The sequence below is a fragment of the Nannospalax galili genome, unplaced genomic scaffold, assembly GCF_000622305.1.
Source record: "Nannospalax galili isolate Female #2095 unplaced genomic scaffold, S.galili_v1.0 scaffold858, whole genome shotgun sequence".
Lineage (NCBI taxonomy): Eukaryota > Metazoa > Chordata > Mammalia > Rodentia > Spalacidae > Nannospalax > Nannospalax galili.
In genome coordinates, this window is record NW_008341877.1 from 2502260 (window position 1) to 2523179 (window position 20920).

Genomic DNA, 20920 nt, shown 5'->3' on the forward strand with positions numbered 1-20920 from the left:
AGACCAAAAATAATAATAATATATATATATATATGGAACATTTTTGGTTAATGAAATCTAACAGTGTTTTTAAAACTAAGCAGCTACATGGAATTTCGATTTTAAAGACACAAAAGTAAGAGACTATTTGGGGTAGAAAGAGAACAGGTGATAGGACAGAGGACAAGTGAGGGCAATGGCCGACGATTGTGAGCAAGACATATCGCGTGCACATATAACACCAGCGTGATTATATTATCTTAAATTGTTCATATATTTTAGAAATACCTTAATATTAACACTGAAATGTTGAAATTTCTAGAAAAAAAAGCAAAAAGAACACTTCAAGATGTAGGGATAGGTAAGGACTTTCTGACTAGAACCGTGGTTGCTCAGGAAATAAGACCAATAACTGACAAACAGAACTTCATGAAATTAAAAGGTTTCTGTGCAGGAGACTGCTAATCAAGTGAAGAAGAAGCCTACGGAATGGGATAAAATCTTTGCCAGCTGTATATCTTACAGGGGATTAATAGTAGAATAAATAAAGAACTAAATAAACTAAACATCAAAAACCAGACAGCCCAACTTTAAAAAATGGGCTGTAGAACTGAAAATAATTTTCAAAAGAAGAAATATAGAATATCAATAAATCTTTTTAAAAGTGTTCAACATCCTTAGCCATCAGGGCATTGCAAATCAAAACTACTTTGAGATTCCATCTCATCCCAATCCAAATGGCTGTCATAAGAAAACAAATAACTACAAATGCTGCTGAGGATGTGGGGAAGGTAAACCCCTATTCACTGTTTGTTGGAAATGTAAACTGGTATAGCCACTCTGAAAATCAACATGGAGACTCTTCAAAAAACTAAAAATTGAACTGCCGTATGGCCCAGCTATACCACTCCTGGGATGTGTACCCCACGGATTCTGCATCCTACCACAGAGATACCTATGCAATAGCTTGGAAATGGAATCAGCCTAGATGACCATCAATGGATGAATAAATAATGAAAATGCAGTACATACACAGGATGGAATTTTATTCAGCTGGAAAGAAAAATGAAATTATGAAATGTTTGCAGAAAATTGGATGGAAAAATTAACAGGTAAATGGATGGAATTGGAAAAAAATTATGCTGAATGAGATAGCCCAGATGGAGACAGACAAAAGATGTATGTTCTCTCTCATATGCAGATCCTAGCTTCGATTTTTTATATTTTTATTTTTTAAGGTGAAAAATTATGTTGCTTACTGAAAATGTGATGCAAGTCCCTTTATCAAATGAGAAATTTTCAGATATGAAACAACAAAAAACAAGCAGTTAAATATTTCCCAATGTGGACAGTTAAAGAATTTAGTTATTCATATGCTGACTAAAGAATGTAATTACTGTGATTATTTTCATGTTATTGTTAACAAAACAAAGGCACAAGTCATTAAAGTTCTTTGTCATACTCACAGAGTCATGGAAAGTGACAAAGCTAGGCTTTGACTATAGAGGTGTGGGTGTGGGTGAGTGTGTGTTGGGGTGGTCTGGATGTGGGAGTGTGTATGTGGGTGTGGGTATGTGGAGGTTTGTGTGTGTATACGTGTGTGTGTGTGTGTGTGTGTGTGTGTGTGTAAGGTATAGTATTAATAGTAGTATTCTGGTTTTGTTGCTGCTGTTTTGGGGGGTTTGGGGGCATTGTTTTTTTTTTTTTTAACAGGGTCTCCCTAGTCCCTGCCTGCCTGAACCCACTATGTAAACCAGGCTGGTCTTGATCTCATAGAGATCCACCTGCCTCTGCCTCTGCTGGGATTAAAGGCATGTGCTACCACAACCAGTGTAGTAGCATTTTTTTAGAAATAGTACCCATATTACATATTAGTGACCTGTTTTTCTGCATGTGATTATGCTGTTTTTGAAAGGAGTTTGAGCTTTTTTTAATTAGGGTTTTTCAATTTTTATTTATCTTTCCATCCCCTAAAAATTCTATTTTAAGAGAGACTTTGTTATAATTTTCCTATAGAACTATGAATATTATATTCTATAGCAATGAAAGCAGGGATATATGCATATATATATACGCCATATTAACAAAAAGATCAATTTAAGGGGCTATAATGGAAAGTATACGGTTAAAGTTGAGAGATAGTACACAGAGTTAATGATTCTAATCTCTCCACTGTTTAACATACATGAAACCTTCCAAAACAAAAGTTAAAATAAACCATATCTATATTAACTAACTGTATTAGTTACTCTTCTGTTGCTGTGATAAGATACTGTGACCAAGACATTTATAGAAGAAAGAGGTTTTTTTGGTTTATGATTCCAGAGGGATTATAAGCCATAATGATACAGGAGGTGTGGTGGCAACGGTGACCAGAGCAGAAAGCCAAGGGATCAGCTCTTCAAGCAGGCACAGAATGTACAGAGTGATGGGAAATCCAGGAAGGCTTAAGAATTCTCAAAGCCTGCTCCCCAGTGACATGCTTCCTCCAGCAAAGCTAGACCACCTAAAACCTCCCAAAACAGCACCACCAACTAGGGACATAATGTCTAAATTCTCAGAGCCTATGGGGGACATTTTCATTCAAACTACCACACTGACATACTGTTAAATAGTCAAACAAAAAAAAAAAACAGATTTGTAGCAGCGGGATTCTGTCATTACTTTTTATAAATAGACATTTTAAGGACTGTGGAGACAGTTCAGTGGGTAAAGTGTTTACTGCACAAGCATGAAGATCTGAGTTCAGAGCCTCAACACCAACATAACAAGCCAGGCGTGGCAATATGCATCTGTAACCCCAATCCTAGGGAGATAGAGACAGGTGGATCTTGGGGCCTTGCCGGCCAGCCAGCTCAGTCAAAACAGCAAGCTCCAAGTTCAGCAAGAAAGAGACCCTGTCTCAAAAGATGAAAAGCAATAAAGACCCTTGATGTCAACCTGTGAGCAAGAGCACCTGCACACACATTCCACACATGCATATACCACACACACACACACACACACACACACACACACACACATACATACACATATGTGCAAAATAAGCATTTTAACCCTACATTTATACAAGAATGTAGAAAAATTCTGGAATGATAACACTAAGATACTCTCAGTAATTATCTTCCTTATATCTTTTTTAATGTATTGTATTTTCACCAAAAACAAAACAAAACATATATGCCATATAAATAAGCTTAGACCAACCCATTCTCTTTCACTGAATACACACATAGAAACATAAAGGAGACTAGGGAGATGGCTTACTCATACTAAGCACTAAGGTGCTTATAAGGACTTGAATTCAATCCACAGAGCCCACATAAAAAATTTTTAAAAACTTTAAAAAGCTAGAGTTGGAATGCAGGGTGTGGTAGTACACGCCTTTAATCCCAGCAATCAGGAGGCACAGGCAGGCAGATCTCTGTAAATTCAAGGCCAACCTGGTCTACATAGCAAGTTCCAGGCTAGCTGGGACTACAGAGAGACCCTTTCTCAAAAAGACCAAAAATAAATAAATAAAATTAAAAAGCTAGAGTTGGAGAGATGGCTCGGCGGTTAAGAGCACTAGCTGCTCTTGCAAGGCAGGTTTGGTTCCCAGCACCCACATGGCGGCTAACAGCTGTCCATAACTCCAGTTCCAAGAGGTCTGATGCCCTCTTCTGGCCTCCATGGGCATTGCATGCTCAGGTGCGCTTACATACATGCAGGCAAAACACGCATACACATAAAATAGAAATAAATAAGTGAATAATAATATTAAAGAAATAAAAATTTTAAATTAAGCAGATTTCTGGGGCTACTCAGTGGGCTCCAGGCCAGTGAAAGACACTGTCTCAAAAAACAGTGAGGGGGGTAATGTGGAGATCTGAGGAATACTACCGAGGTTGTCTTCTGGTTTCCATGCAAGTCCACACACATTCACATACAACTGCATACAACAGAGACAGAGACAGAGAGAGAAAGGCAGTAACAGGAATGAATGACGCAAAGAGTAATATGAGCTGAAGAAAAAGAAGCAGGAAGGGAGGGCCACCTTTCTAGTTTTGCTCCACGCAAACACTCTAAGCATGTGTGTGTGTGTGTGTGTGTGTGTGTGTGTGTGTGTGTGTGTGCTGGGATAGGACACACTGAAGAGTTTTTCAAAGAGAAACAGCAAGATCCAATTTTATTTTAGAGGAATTATCCTGGCTATCATGCTGAGAACAGACTTCAACAGAAGACAAAAAAGAGAGGAAGGCTCTTACAAGCATTTAGTAGTCAGAGCATGGTCATTTGGACCAGCTCAAAGACAGTGAAGAGAGAAAGAAGAGGTCACACTCTAGGTGTGGTCTGAAAGTGGCCGGAGAAAGTTTACTGAGGGATCGGGTTTGGGGTCACTCTAAGCATAATCCAAGTTTTTTGGCTTGAACAGCTACAAGGTTAGGACTGTCATTTTGTGAAATAGGATGACAGAGGTAGGAGGAAGACGGAAATTGGGTTTGGACATATTACATTTGAAGTGTCTTGTCAGACATTTGGGTACAGTGTTGACTAATTTAGATGCATGTTCATTTCCTTTTGCTGTGAAAGTATTGTCTACTTACATCTTTTCCAACCAGTTCTCTCTGGTTTTCAATAACACCCCAAGGAGGGATTCCAACTGTCCAGATTTTCCTCAAGGACTTAGAGGAATGAGCTTTCAGAGCATCCCCAACATGCTTGGAGACTCCTATGAACAACCAGATTAGAAGTCAGATTTCAACTTACAGACCATACACAACAGTGGTTTTCACACAGACACAAGTAGATGATCATTTGTAAAAAGTTGTTCTTAGGGTCAGCTGCTGGCTCAGTGGAATGAGACTCTGCTACCTTGACTTCCTCTCTTCTGTCTTGACATCTCTTCCTCTTACCACATCATACCCAAATAATTCTCCTCTCTCTTTGGCCAATGTATGTCACTGGATTCTACTTTTGCCTGGCCAGAATGTTCTATGCATTGCCTGACATCATGAACATTCTGAATATTTTAGTCTACAGTCTTTTCCAACATACCAATAAAACACCCTGCAGATGTGTCCCTTGATTCATAGAGGCAAACTAATGAAATACATACACAATATTCTATTGTCCTCCTGGAATTGATAATAACTGTAATTATAGTAGCCATCATTTATTGACACACAGCCTGCTTCACTAAGTGTTGGCTGCTTTATATATTTATACTTCAAGTAGGATTTTTTTTTTGAGGCAGGACCTTGCTATGTAGACCAGTCTAGCCTAGAGCTCACTGTCACCTGCCTTAGCTTCCTATGTGCTGGTGTTCTAGGAATGCACCACTATACCTAGCTAAGTAGAACATTTTTGTCCATTTCATACATAAAAATGGTGACAGATAGAGATCAAATACTATTCCAAGGCTACAGAGTTGGTAGTCTGTAGTTAAACAGAAAGCACAAAGAAGTCTCTTTATAAACCCTACCACCATACAAACCCAGCCTTCCCCTGCAGAGGGGTCTATTTGGTTTAATCTGTGGACCTGTAATGACATATCATTGCCCAGAGACCACAGTCTGCAGTGCAGCTTCCTTATTCTTGGCATTGTATAGTCTACGAGCTTTGACGAATGTATAACACCACCAATTTACCGCTGTAATATCATACAGAAAACTCTTACTGTCCTGAAACCTCTCTGCATTATCTATAAACCAAATCATACAGTAAGAAGCCGTTTTGACTTTGACTTATTCTGACTTTACTTACATCACATCTTGCTCCTATGTACGGTCTTCACTTCACTCTACGTGTGTTATCAGCACACACAAAAAAATGCTGGCATGTTTTGAACTGTATCACTTCAAAATCCGTGCTGTAGCTGCAGTATCAGAGGATGCTGCATGGTTTTGTTGGCATCTAGTTTCTTAAAGGATGGGCACCGTTTAACTGGAGAAACTGGCTAGGAAAACTCACAACGAAGGAGGGGAAAGGAAAGGGACGATGGAAAGCCACAGGACTGATAGAAGGGACTGTGGTGCCACTTGTTCTCAGGCCATCTGCACAGCAGACACGGTCCAGAAACTACTCTGAAAGCTGGATCTACCTGGGAAAGCATGTGTCGCCTGCATTTTCAAAAGTTCCCCAGGTGATTCTAATGTGTAGGCCATTAATAAACTCTGATGTAAAGGCCTGAGGTTATGAGGGATGGACTGTTTTGTTTTGTTTTGTTTTGTTTTGTATTTTTTAAAGATGGGGTCTTACTCTCTATCCCAGCCTGGCCACAAACCTGCAGCAATTCCCCTGCCTCAGCTCTTGAATAATAGAGCTGCAAGCATGAGCCATGACATCGGTCATGCAGGTTCTTAAATGACAGATAGTCTCACTTTTTAAATTACTTTGTTTATTCAGGGTGTGTGTGTGTGTGTGTGTGTGTGTGTGTGTGTAAGCATGTATGTTGCCAAGGCATGCATGTGGAGATCAGAGGACTACCTGCAGGAGACAGTTCTCTCCTCCCACCATATGGGCCCCTTAGATCAAACTCAGCCCTCCAGGCTGGGCAGCAAGTACCTTCTGTCACTGAGTCATATCACTGATCCTTGAATGTTAGATTTTAAGGAATATGAAAGAATCAGTAACAGAAACAATGAAGGTATCAGTAATCATGTCATAAAAACAAGCAATTGTTTTTCTCATGACCAATGCAGTCAATGCAATTTTTATGCACATCTCTCATTCCCAGTGTCCGAGAGCTTAACATTGACTACAGAAGTTCAGCTAATATCCAGGCCTCACACACGACACATCTGTGACCTCCTCTGTGTCTTTACAGTACTCCTGATAAAAGGGGGAAAAAAGTCTAGATTTAATAACGAAGGCCAGAGATGGATAGATGGGAAGGGATGAGAGAAAAGAATCAGCTGAGAGCTACAGAAGACAAAAGACTGTCCCACACTCCTGAGTTTATGTTGAACCTGACTGGCTGCCATTGCCTCTTGCTTACAAAGGAACTTCCTGGACTATTATGCCCAACCAATGTAGAAGCAGCAAGAGCTTCTGTGACCTGCCTTCTTCATCTTGGGTCACATTAGCCCCACTCCTAGCAATAGCCAGTATAAGTTCAATATAAAGCATGTATGCTTTCCTTCTCCAAGTTTTCACTAAAAACTCTCTTGGCTCTTGGGTCCAGGGGACACATTTCTAGCTGCTTCCTACTGGTATCCTAGAATTTGCCCCAGGTCCTGATCTTTCCCGGCTGGCGTCTTTAAGGGCCCAAGTAACAGACCAATTTTAGAGTATCCTTGTTCTCTAGAGCAATATTTAATAGATTGAAGTTCAGGAATGACTCTTCTGCCAAAGTTTATTTGAAGTTAAGTTAAAATTGCATATTTTGGCAAGGATAAAAATGCATTCCAGGAAAGGCCTGTGATTCTTCTGGACTTGTGCTCCAGTCACTCTAGCTGTCTTTCTCCTTCACATCTCCACATCTCCTGTGAGCACTGTAGAGCTAGGATTCTTTGTCATACTGCCTGCTTCACAGTTAGATTGGGGAGGGAGGGAGGAGGGAGACAGCCACTGGCTTTACCTGAGTTGATGCCTTCTGTAATTATCCAGGCTCCTGTGGTCTCTGCAGCCTTTACCAGACCCTGGCTGAAGGTCTCTTTAAGCTTGGAGGGCATCTTGAAGTTCTGGAGGCCCCCGTGGACAGAGATCACAAGCTTTGGCAGCTCCATATTCCACTCTTTCAACATTAAATGCAACAAATGATCTGATTTTGTGTCACAAGAAGTTCTGATATACTGGAAGACAGTACCAACACACAGCGAAACACAGACTCAGTACAGAAACAATGAGTGCACAGCAGGTCCCCCAGTGGCCCCAGCCTGACAGGAAGTGCCCAGGGCCTCTCTGAGAGTTTACCTTCACATAATGAAGGCAGCATACCCCTCTGAGTTCCTTCTGGGTATTGTAAGTCCCTGTAGGAAAGCTTCCTTTGGTTGGAGGTTTGGCCTCCAAGGTTCCTCAGAAGGCTTGAGCAGAGGCAAAAAGACTTCAAACAAGTGGCCAAAATCACTCTCTCAGCAAAGCCACTGGAGAAGGCTTTGAGAAGTAGGTGAAAGGTGATTTTTCATAAGTGCCTTTTCACTTACTTGACCCTTTTCACATATATCGGTAGAATTTTAAAAGATTTGAGAGCATAAACATCTAAGTTATTTGAAATTTTTAAGTGTATGCTTCTTTATATACTCTTGTCCTTCTGAAATCACTTTCCTTTTCAAAATAAGTACAGCCATGTTGGATCGTCGGTGCAAGGAAAAGAAAAGATCAGGGAAATCCACACCAAGGAGAGCCACCGACTCAGTGCAGCTGGTCTGACATTACAGGGAAGGCTGGGTACAGGCCACTTAAGTTCTACACAGTGAGCTTAGCTTGCCTTCCTCAAGCATACACCCAACCAACAGCAGGAATAAGACCAGTTTCTAGAAAGAAAGGCAGTTGTTAGGAAACCAAGAATTAGGAAACTATGCCAAGAGAGAACACCAGTGAAAATCTCCACACACACAAGTAGGAATTATCAAATGATAGCAATTTAAAGTTACACTTTTTTTTTTTTTTTTTTTTTTTTTGTCTAAAAAAAAAAAAAAAAAAAAAAAAAGAGGACGATAAATCTTTCACTGTGATATATCAAAATAACCCTGTAGCCCCAGCTGTCCAGGAACTCACTATGTAGATCAGGCTGGCCTTGAACTCACAGAAACCCACCTGCCTCTGCCTCCTGAGTGCTGGGATTAAAGGCATGCACCACCACGCCCAGCAAAAGTTACACATTTTTTAACTTGTTATTATACAATCACTTTGTTTTATAATTAAAATATTAGGATTTCTGACCACAGGATGGAACAGCTATCACAACACATGATAATTCTAAGGATAACCACAATGCAGAGTACAAGAGAGGCCACCGAGCTACCAGGCTTTATCACACCCTGCAGGACACACACAGGTGGACCCTTGTGGGGTGGTTTTGTTGCTAAAGCAGTGAGGGCAAAGGAGCAGCTCTGTTTCCATTCCCCGCCTCCAGCTCCTTCTCTCGGGTGATCCTGTCCTTCAGATCTAAATCTTCTCGGTCATAGAAGATACTGCTCTTTGAGATTTGGGGATAAACAACTTTGAAGAATTAAGCTATCAGCACTGGCTTCTTTCCCCCAAAGACTAACTGAAGACTACTCTTCTATCTCCTTCAGAAGTAACTCCCTCCTTGAGGCAGATCTGATAGGCAGAAAGAGATTCCATCAGGTACTTTGTAGAATGCGGTGGGAGGGATTCTGGGAAGGGAATCCAACAGCGGGAAATGAATAACTAGCTCTCTCTGTTTTTGCTGCTGCTCAACATAAACCTAAGGGAAGACCTGAGCTCTATACTTCTGAGACATCTACTAAAATGCACTCGGGTACATGAGTTGTAACAATAGACTAAAGTTGAGCTTAACACAAGATAGTTATCAGGAGATATGTCTAGCCACAATTTCAGACTTCCTGAATGCTCTTTGACCTTTGTACAAGCCAACCTCTGCCTCGTTATGCACACTTCACCTCATTCACCCTCAGAGATCAGCTTAGCATATGAGCCTGCTTTCCCTATTTCCAAAGCTTTTCTCTAATGGTAACCTCCAGATGGAAAGGGTTACCTTTTTCTTTCTCTCAAAGAACATGTATTACAAATTACATAGCATCCTCCACGTGTGTGAAAATTGCATGTTTACTTCTGGTTTCCCTCACCAAATGTAAGCAATGTTAACACAGGAAACCTATTCTCTTTGGGATATAGCAAGTATATAGGAACACAGTTAAGTATTTGATGAGGGGACAGAGAAAGGAGTGAATGAAAGTGATTAAGAATAAACAACATGAGCCAGGTGTGGTGGCACACGCCTTTAGTCTTTAGTCCCAGCATTCGGGAGCCAGAGGCAGGTGAATCTCTGTGAGTTCAAGGCCAGCCAGGTCTACACAGTGAGTGCTAGGCCAGCTGGGGCTACAGGGAGACCCTGTCTCACACACACACAAAAAAAATATTGGGAGTGTGGTACAGCAGTAGATTGCTTCCTTAGCACACACAGGGTCTGGGTTTTATCCCCAGGACTACAATGAAAAAAACAAGCTGAAGAGGGGGCTGAAGAGGCGGCTCTGTGGGTAAAAACACTTGCTGTTCTTCCAAAGGACCTGAGTTTGGTTCCCAGCACCCACGTCAGGCAGTTCAAAACTACCTGTAACTCTAACTCCAGGGGATTCTACATCTTTCTTCTGGCCTCCACAGACACCCACACACACATGGCATATACTTACAGACATGAAAATTTAAAAAACAAAAATATATCTTAAAAAATGATAAACAGCAGCAGGAGGAAGGAGAGTCAAACTTGAAAGGAAAAAAATGTGCAGAGGGTTCTATAAAAATTAAGCCCTGGGACTAGAGAGATGGCTCAACAGTTAAGAGCACGGGCTGCTCTTACAGAGGACCCAGGTTTGATTCGCAGCACCCACATGGTGGCTAATAACTGTCTATAACTCCAGTTCCAGGAGTCCAACGCCCTCTTATGATCCCCACAGGCACTGCACGACATGGGCGCACTTACATACATGCAGGCAATACACTCATATGTACAAAATAAAAATAATAAATAAAATATTTTTTTTTAAAAAAAAAGAATCAAGCTCCCAAAGAGAATGAAGAATGAGGGGGAATTTTTCTTCCAATGAAAGCAAAAGTAAACACATATAGTAAAATACAAGAGAACTGATCGCTGGAAATGCAGATTATTCTGGAACTGTGCTATGAGATTTCATTAAAAGGAACTTGTGCTTCAAATCCAGTCTCCATGGCAGAGCTGACATGCAGCTTTCCCGAGGTGACCCCACCTCAGGAAAGCTTCTGTCTGCAAGAAAACAGCAGGCAGCAGACACACTCAGCAGACACTATCTGAGGCATAGCTGACCTGTCAACACTGTGTGCTATAGGTTGGATATGGAGTGTCCCAAAAGCACAGTGTTAAAGGCCAAGACACTAGCCTGTGGCATTGATGGGAGACGATGGAGACCTCCGAAGGTAGGGTCTAGTGGGAGGGAATTAGGCCATCAAGAGTATACCCTTGGAAGATACTGCTGCCCTGGCTCCCCCGGCCCCCACCACTTGTTTCCTGGTTGCTGCTGAGATTAGGTTGTGCCCTGACCAAAATTACTGCATATTGTGTAAAACAGTGGTGTTTCAGGTTGCACCTTGCCCTGAGAGATTCCGTTTTACAAGCATCATTTGACTCCATTTTGAGGACAAATGCAGAGGTAGAATGACTGCCCCTTTGTTGTACAGGTAAACAATACCATCTCTCCAGCACCACCCACAAGGCAGTCTGAAAACTTATTCCTAAAAGCAAAAAGGGTGCTATTTTATAGTCTCTCACCTTGCCTGGCAACTTGGCTTTTGCCCTGAGGCTTAACTCTGCAGTGGGAGCACCTCCAGAAGAACTCCCAGACTCTTTGTATCTGTATCAGCTCTCCACTTCTGTTCTTCAGAAAGGCTCTTTTAAACTCTGCTACATCCCCTTTAACCCTTTTGTAGCCATTTTGTAAGTTACATGTGTGCATATAGAGAGATACATTTGCTATGGGGTGTATAATGTGTGACCTGAGAGTTAATATTAGCAATTAAGATTAAAATAAAAGAACCTGTGTTTGTCAATGGCCAGCTATCTAGGGAAATCACAACTGCTTGGTAAACTTCAGTCAACAAAACTGATGTGCCTTATGATTTATTATTATTTATTAAATTCTGACATTGTGGAAAGACATAAACATGCCCATCTATGTTTCTGATATAGTGCACTCATGACAGCTTCCATGAAGTAAGCAGCCCCTTCCATCACATGCTCCTATTATGATGTACTGCACGGCCACAGGCCCAAAGCAACAGGCCAAGCAATCATGGACTAAAACCTCAAGACTGCTTTTAAATCATCTCAGGTGTTTTGTTACAACCTGAGAAGACTGATAAGCACACTACGCAAATCACATAAAGCTGCCATGCTGGGACAGGAGGAAAACTAGCCTGGAAGACCCATGTGTCCTCATCCAGGAGATGGAGAGGAACGCCCCCACATCCTTGCTAAAACGTTCTCATGAGAACTCAGAGAATCTGAACAGTGGCAAATTACTGATCATTTCTATTGTCATGATTGAGCTTGCCTCTGTTATACTTAATCTTAAATGTCCCTCAAAGCCCACATGCTGAAGGCTTAGGCTTCCTCTCATGGCACTACTAGGAGGTGCTGGAGCCTCTAAGAGATGATGTTTAATGGCAGACTATGGGGGGGGGAGCAGGAGACTTCAAAAGGGATTTGTGGGATGCCTGCCTTGTACCCATTGTGAGATAAATCATTTGCCATACCACATACAGCCAATCACATGCTACCTTGCCAAGGTTCAAAACAGCAAGACCAACCAATCTTGGACTTATAGTTCACACATTAAGCCATAATAAGTCTCTTTGTAAGGTGATTATCTAACATATTTGTTATAGTAACAGAAAGCTACCTAAACTCAACCCACTCCTGTTTAGAGATTTTACTGCATTCCTTAAGAAAAAAGGCAGTCCTGTGGCAATTGTCTGAAGGTCAGTAAGTTATTCTTTCTTGCACAGGCTATAAGCTCATTGAAAGATGAGCTCAAAACAGCTGGACACACTACACCTGGGAAGGGTATAATGCCCTTCAGACCTAAGGGAAGAGAGAGCCAGGGTAGATTTGATAATAGATCAGTAACATGCTTCCCACCACAGTAAAGCCATGTCATGTGATTCTCTCTCCTCAGAGGACATTTGTAGGGTCTCCTCTGCTCTAAGCCAGGGAAGCGGTTTGGGTTCTCAGCAAACCTTGGAGTGGTAGATATGTTCTCCATCTTGGAAATTAATGGTGCCAAAAGTATCTGTAGGACTTTTCACTGTGTGTTTCTCAACAGACCACTGTTCATCTGCATTGCCTCCAGCAGACGAGAAGCTCCAGGTGGAGTCTACCCCACGATGTTCTTGAATCAGGCGGCCACAGTAACACCTAAATTCAGGGAAACAAGTCACTCAGAGTAGAAAATGGATACAATGTTTCCCTTTTCATAGACTGATGTATAGATGCCAGATATTAGTAATTCTTAAAAATTCATATTAAGAATTAGATTTATGGCACTGAATTGTCTACAAGTTTAGAAACATTCTCCATGGTCCTTCCCTTAGATAAACATAGAACCAACTGAGGAATATTTAAAAAATACTAAAAACCTTTTTTACCCATGTTTATAGAAGCATTATTCACAATAGTCATGAATGGATGAAACTGAAATATCCATTAACAGATAAATGGATAAAGAAAATAAGGCATGTATGCATTCTGGAATATTATTTACCCTTAAAAGGAAGGAAATTCCGACATATGCTATAAGATAGATGAACCTTAATGACATTATGCTAATCAAAATAAGCCAGTCTCTCTCTCTCTCTCTCTCTCTCTCTCTCTCTCTCTCCACACACACAATACAAATACTGATGGTTCTACATATTTGAGTGATCCAAAGAAATGAAGTTCATAGACACTGGAAGTAGAATGGAGGTCACCAGGGGCTGGGGAAGGGGGAATGGGGACTGGTCAATGGACATAGAATTTCAGTTTTACAAGATCTCAAAGTTCTAAAGATCCATCTGGGCACGGTGACTGAACCTGTAATCCCAGCAATGCAGAAGCTAAGACAGGAGAGCTGCCATGGGTTCAAGCACAGCCTAAATTACAGAGTTCCAGGCAAGCCTAGGCTTTAATCTGAGATCCTGGCTCAAATGAAAATAAATAAAGTTCTAGAGATCCATTGCAATGTGAGTATACTAAGTATTACTGAACTCTGCATTTTTAAGTACTTAAGATGTCCTAAACTCAAATTGTAATATATATTATATAAAACATATTATATAACATGTAGAGTTTCTTCTAAGTCAGGCATGCTACAATTAAGCTGCTAAAAATATTTTTCAAGCCAGGCGTGGTGGCACACGCCTTTAATCCCAGCACTGGGGAGGCAGAGGCAGGTGGATCCCTGAGTTCAAGGCCAGCCTGGTCTACATAGTGAATTCCAGGACAGCTGGGGCTATAGGGAGACCCTGTCTCAAAAAAAGACCAAAAAATATATATATTTTTTTTCAAAAGACTGATAAGATGGCTCAGTGGATAAAAGTGTTTGTTGCCAAGGCTAAGACCTGAGTTCTATCCCCAGGACCACACAAGTGAAAGAAGAGTACAGAACTTCTCACCTCTGCACACAAGCCATGGCATGTATGTATACACACAAACACATACAAACACTCATGTATCCACACAAATGCACACAAACATGCATGTATCCACACAAACACAAACAAACAAGTAAATGTAATTTTAAAATTTTAAACTAAAAACAGTGTTTAATATGTGAAACTTAGGGAAAGTAAGAAAATGTCCTCATGCAAAGAACAATGTTCACATGAGGCTGACTGAAGTTTCCTCAGCACAAGAAACAATGTGAGACTACAAATGTGCATAAGCACAGTCATCACTACAAACAGATGTAAACCCCAGGCCATGAGAAACGTACTAGAAACAGAAATAACAATGAAAACTTACTACATGTATTACAAGATTAACAAACATTCTTGAAAACAACCAGCAATTTCACTATACAACAAAATTGAGTACATAAACAAAAATAAATAAAAGGGTAAGCCTTCTTTTTTTTTTTTCTTTTTGAGACAGGGTCTCCCTGTAGCCCCAACTATCCTGGAACTCACTATGTAGACCAGGCTGCCTCTGCCTCCCAAGTGCTAGGACTAAAGTTGTATAAGGGTAAGCCTTTTTAAAATCAAAATTCTATAAACACTAACATATGATAATATTATATGTTTAACTTATAATGATGTCCTCTTTCATAAAATACATGCAATCAAAATGAAAAGGAATTTGAATACACAAAACATTACTACTTTTGAAATGAAAAAGCCATGCATCTGCATACCTATTATATCCAACATGAGAAGATTCTAAACTGTTACACTTAGGACTAGAAAATAATTTATAAATCATCACATATAAAAAGCTTGCTTTTGCTGGAATCAGTCTTTGAGGCAATGTTGAAGACAATAAATTCTCTAGTCGTGATCTCACTGAGTTTAGCAAAATAATTTGAAACTATAACATTAACGGTTGGAAGGCTGGTAAGACGATGAGATCACCACAATCACACACCTCCGAAGACACAAAAATGGGTGATGCAGTTGAAAAGTATAATGGCAAGACAAAGCGCCAGGCTTTAAGATTTTCACATTTCCCTCTCAGTAACTCATTAAAAAAACAAGCAGGCACAAAATCAGAGTATAAAATAAGCTCCATTACACTTGCTAGCAGCGATCTGCAGAACAAAGGGCACAGCAACCCTTTAAAGCTAGGAAGAAAATACTAGCTTGCTCTTCTTATTGCCACATTTAAAAAATAAGCAAGAAGGCCAGGCGTGGTGGCACAAGCCTTTAATCCCAGCACTCAGGAGGCATAGGCAGGCAGATCTCTGTGAGTTCAAGGCCAGCCTGGTCTACATAGTGAGTTCCAGGACAGCTGGGGCTACAGGGAGACCCTGGCTCAAAAAGACAAAAAAAAAAAAAAGCAAGAACTTAAACGTCCTATGACAAGGATGGACTCAAGCACTCCTACTCCACCTCAGGGTGAGATGTGAAGAGAAAGGTTGACTGCATTGCCCCCATGAGTTCAAGCCACCAGTGTTTTATGTTTCCCTGAGTCTATTAAGTGGACCTAACGACTGTAGCATCTTGTTTAGACCAAATCAGTCCTCACAAAATGAGCAGGAAACTGGACAAAAATGGAAACTGAGTCACATGCTGAAGGTGGTGGTAATAGCATGAGCACAAAGAAAAAAGCAACCAAAGCAAGGCTTTTCTCCTTTTGTGCGTGTGTGCGTGTGTGCGTGTGTGAGTGTGTGCGTGTGCGTGTGTGTGTGTGTGTGTGTGTGTGTGCCTGCCTGTACCATGGCATGTGTGCAGAGGTCAGAGGGTAATTTGTGGGTACCAGTGATCAAACACGTCGTCAGACTTCACAGCAAGCCAAGTCCCCACCTCTTGCCAGTCACCTTGCCAGTCCCTATTTCTCTTCCTTTTGTTTTTAATTCTGGCTTTTTGAGACAGGGTCTACCTGTAGCTAAGCAGACAGGCTGACCTCAGTCTCAGAGATCCACCTGCTTCAGCCTGAGTACTGGGATTAAAGGCGTGCACCACCAAGCCTGGCCACTTCTTCTTTACCCTGATATATACTCTGTCAACTACGTTATAAAGGAAAAAAAAATGTATAATTGTTTTGTAGCTTCTCTCTCTGGTTTTTCTCTGGGGGTGGGGGTCTTGGGGTTTATTTTTTGTTTTGTTTTGTTTGGGTTTGGTTTTTTTATTTTTTTTAAACTTTTTAAAAATTTTATTATTTTTATTTTATGTGTATGCACGTATTGCCTGAATGTAAGTGCACCTGTGGCATGCAATGCCCGAGGAGGTCAGAAGAGGCTGGTCGGATCCCCTGGGACTGGAGTTATGGATGGTTGTTAGCTGCCATGTGGGTGCTGGGATTCAAACCCGGGTCTTCTGCAAGAGCAACCAGTGTTCTTAACCACTGAGCCATCTCTCCAGCCCCTGGTTTTTTATTTTTTGAGATGGACTCTCACTGTGCTGCCCAGGCTGACCTTGAACGCCTCGATTCTGGGTTCAAGTGATTCTTCTACCTCAGCCACTGAAATAGCTGCCACAAAATGCAACCCCATCTCCTTTTAAGTAACAGTAGTTGGGGGCGGGAGGAACAAAGGACTTTCGCTGCTGCTAAAGTAGTTCAGTATTGCTCATCTCTTTTCCCTCTATAACTCTTGACTTCTATAATGCATGTAATTTACATACAAATTGTTTGTACAATTTGTAAATAAGAATACACATAATGCATATTGGGATACATATCCCAAAATGTTTAATGATATGATACACAATAAAACACATGAAGTACACTCTATCAAAGGCAGAAATCTTCTAAGTATGTACTGCAATATATGCATATTTATAAATAATACAATATATTAATATCAGTTCACATAGAAAATATTAATCAAGATATAGGTGGAACTATAGATGCACCAAATTGTTATTTCTCTGTTCATAATTGTAAAATACTGCAAATGACTCGGTAATCTAAACATTTACCAATAAAGATGTAAATAAGGGGCTGGAGATGTAGCTCAGCTGGGAGAGTGCTTTCCTAACATGAAAGAAGCCCTGGGTTTGATCTCCAGCAACACAGAACCAAGCATACTAGAGCACACCTATAATCTCAGTACTCCAAAAGGTAGAGACAGGAGGATCAGAAGTTCAAGGTTATCATCAACTATATAGCAAGTCTGAGGACTACATGAAAAGCTGTCTCAAAATTTTTTTTAAAAAGCCAGTGAGTCAGGTTTGGTGATAAACACCCGTAAGTCAGGCTGAGACTGCAGTATTGGAGGCCACTCTGGGCAACTTAACAATACCCTATCTCAAAATTTCAAGACACAAAATAATTTCAAAGACAACGTTAATATTGGTTCAACTCATAAACTTCAGGATACGGTGAGAATTAAGCAAGTTTCATTTTCTTCCACTGACAAAAAAGAAAAGAAAACCCACTTGCCGATACATGGTTTAAAATGTACATCATAGTTTATTGTTCAGTAAAGGTGATTTGCCTGTAATCTTGGTGTGCAAACACAATATCTGCAACTCACAGATCAAATACAGCACTACATTTACAAGAGAGAGTTTCATTTATCCAAATACAATGTGATAGTAAAATAAAAGATGTAATCCTTCACAAATGTTCCAGGTAGTGAACGTTCTTGCCAAATATCCTTAGATGTTTACATGTTTCCATAACTTAAGAATTCTATTAGATTCAAATAACTATGTTCAATCAGAAAAAAAAAAAACCTTTAATGCTTCCACTCTTTGGAGAAGGAATTAATGGTCACCTTACATTGAGTCCATTCAAGACCTAAGGAAGATGTGAGGGCAATCTGGCTGTGAGATCTGTCACCCCATTGGTTACCAGGGCTGGTTCAGCTGGTCTGACTGCTACAAAGGTATCCTTTCTTCCCTCGCTGATCCATAGGTGTCCCAGAACTGGTTAAAGGGACAATCTTTCCTGATAGAGGAGGACTGTTCTTTAGTCTACAGTATACAAGTAGCTGAGTTCCCCTGTTCCCTCTTGAGATTGGAAGAAATTCTCTCAGTGAGTTTTTAAACAGTGTCTTAAAATGAAAAAGGAGTTTTTCTTAATCTCACCTTACTAAATTCTGGCAGACTTGGCATCCTGGAGTACATCTAAATGAAAGAAATAAAATGACTGTTAGTTTACTGATATATGTGAAAATATATTTAATGCTAATAGAGTAAATACCTATTATTTCCTAGAGTCTAAAATAAGGATTTGCAGAATATTCATGTATCATTTATTTCCATATGTCATTTCCAATGTATAATTATACTGCAGCAAATGGATAGAATTAATAGAACATGGAGTATGAAACCAAAACACCTAGATTCAAACATCAGTAATTTATTGATTCTTCTGAGCCCAGCTCTTACATTTGAAAATAATTTTAAATACTTTATGGACTGTGCTGGATAGCTTTAGTGTCATCTTGACACACCTGGGTTGAGGGAGCCTCAATCGGGGAATTGCCTCTATTGGACTGGCCTGTGGCCATATCTGTGGGGCATCTTCTTAATGAGTGATGTGGCAGAGCCCAGCCCACTGTGGGTGGTGCCACCCTTGTGCAGATGGACCTGTGTTACATAAGAAAGCAGGCTGTGCAGGGGCCAGGGGAGCAAGCCAGTAAGCAGTGTTCCTTCAGCTCCTGCCTCCAGGTTCCTGTCCTGACTGGATGAACTGTGACCCGGGATATGTAAGCTAAATAAACTCTTTCCTCCCCAAGTTGATATTGGTCAGAGTGTTTTGTCACAGCAATGGAGAAACAAACTAGGACACAGACCTATCAGGTGATAAAACTACTAACATATTTGAAATATCTTACAGTATCTGGTACATTAAAATTTATGTAATGAAAGTAGTATATTGGCTACTTTTCTCATTGCTGTGACAAAATACCTGACAAAAGAAACTTAAGGAAGGAAGGGTTTATTTTGGCTCACAGTTTTAGGGGCTACAGTCCTTCATGGTGGTAAGTCATGAAGGAGCATGAGGCAGCTGGTCACACTGTCATCAGTCAGAAACCAAAGAGAGCAGAATGCTGGTGCTCGGCTTGCTTTCTCCTTTTTCCCTCTTATCAGTCTGGGACCAGCCTATGGGATGGTGCCAACCACATTCAGGGTGGGTCTTCCCTCCTTAAACTCCCCTGGGAACACCCTCACAAGCACATGTGCCTCATTAATGCATGGTTTCTTAGTCCTCTCAAGTTGATATCAGAGTTATTTATTCCAATCAAGTTGACAGTCAATGTTAACCATCATAGGTAGGTACTATTTATTATTATTATTGTTATTATTATTATTATTATTAACTATGAAGATAATGTAGAACTCTTAAATGTCAAATAACAAAACAAAAATATTTTAAAGTCACAAAATAGGACAAGAGATGGAGCTTAGCTGGTAGAGTGAGAGTGCTTGCCTCTGGAATGTCTCTTGCCCTGAGTTCCAACCCCAGCACCTCATAAACTGGGCATGATGCCGCATGCCTGTAGTTCTAGCATTCCAGACGTGGACTCAAGAGGGTCAGAATTTCACAGTCATGCTCAATGATATATTACGTTCCAGGTCAGCCTGGGCTACATGAGACCTTGTCTCAAAAAAAAAAAATTATAGAACACTATCAAATCAAATGTTATCACTGCCCTCCCTGTACTCCTGTCTAAGGCTCCATTATCACTCATTATCTCTGCTCCATTATCACTGTTTGTTAGTTTTTTTGTTGCTGTTGTTGTTTAGGGGTTTGTTGGGTGGCTGAGGCATCTGTTGTGTTTTGGTTGGTTGGTGTTTCTGCTTGTTGCTGTACTGAGGATGGACCCAGGCTTTGCATATACTAGGCACTACCACAGAGCCACAGCCTCAGGCTTCATTATTGTTGCTCTATAATGTATCATATCTCATAAGGCAAGTTCTCATGCTTTAGTTTTCTTTTTATAAATGTTTTTTCCCTTGATTGGGGGGTATGTGAAGTCCTGGATTCAATCCACAGTATCAAAAATAAAAAGTTAAAAATTGCTTTACTTTTCTTTTTTATTTATATTTATTTATTTATTTACTTACTTATTTATTTATTTATTATTTATTTATTTGGTCTTTTTGAGACAGGCTATGTGCAGGCCTGGAACTCACAGTGTACACCAGTCTGTTCCTCCTGCCTCTGCCTCCCGAGTGCTGGGATGGATTAAAGGCATGTACCACCATGCCCAACTTTTCTTTCTTTTTTAAAAGACCCACTGAGTCCATTTACTGCTGCTAGTATGTGCACAGATGTAGGACCATTTACTGGAGCATATGTACCTTCTGAGTGGGCATATCACTGAAGAAAATTGATTCTCCCTTGCCTGGTAGCCATCAATTGCCAACAATTAATTCATTTGCATCCGCATGAATTTTTCAAATCCCTTTAAAAATCTTTTATGATTTTGATAAGTAGTTTATTGAGTTTATGAAATGATCTGGAAGTTGGTAGTATAATTACTTTATTAGTCTTCCTTTTCTTTATATTTTTAAAAAAATTTTTTAGAAGAAGCATTTCATTACAGCTTTAACATACTCAATAACAGTTTCCAGAGCAAAGAAACATCTCTTTCAAAAGTGGCTATAAAATTGTTAGGTTCACAGTTGAATT

General features: G+C 40.3%; 1 protein-coding gene across 4 annotated transcripts in view; it reads right to left on the reverse strand.

The window, feature by feature from the left end:
• The window catches only part of Trpm6 (transient receptor potential cation channel subfamily M member 6), a 189357-nt gene that overhangs the window by 138651 nt on the left and 29786 nt on the right, over positions 1–20920 (reverse strand). For all 4 annotated transcript variants that reach the window (XM_017799220.1, XM_017799218.1, XM_017799219.1 and 1 more), the window contains exons 3-6: positions 18367–18405; positions 12877–13054; positions 7541–7754; positions 4566–4690 (exon numbers count right to left, since the gene is read on the reverse strand). In XM_017799220.1, the coding sequence (XP_017654709.1) occupies positions 4566–4690; positions 7541–7754; positions 12877–13054; positions 18367–18405 (556 nt within the window). The remainder of the gene's footprint in view (positions 1–4565; positions 4691–7540; positions 7755–12876; positions 13055–18366; positions 18406–20920) is intronic.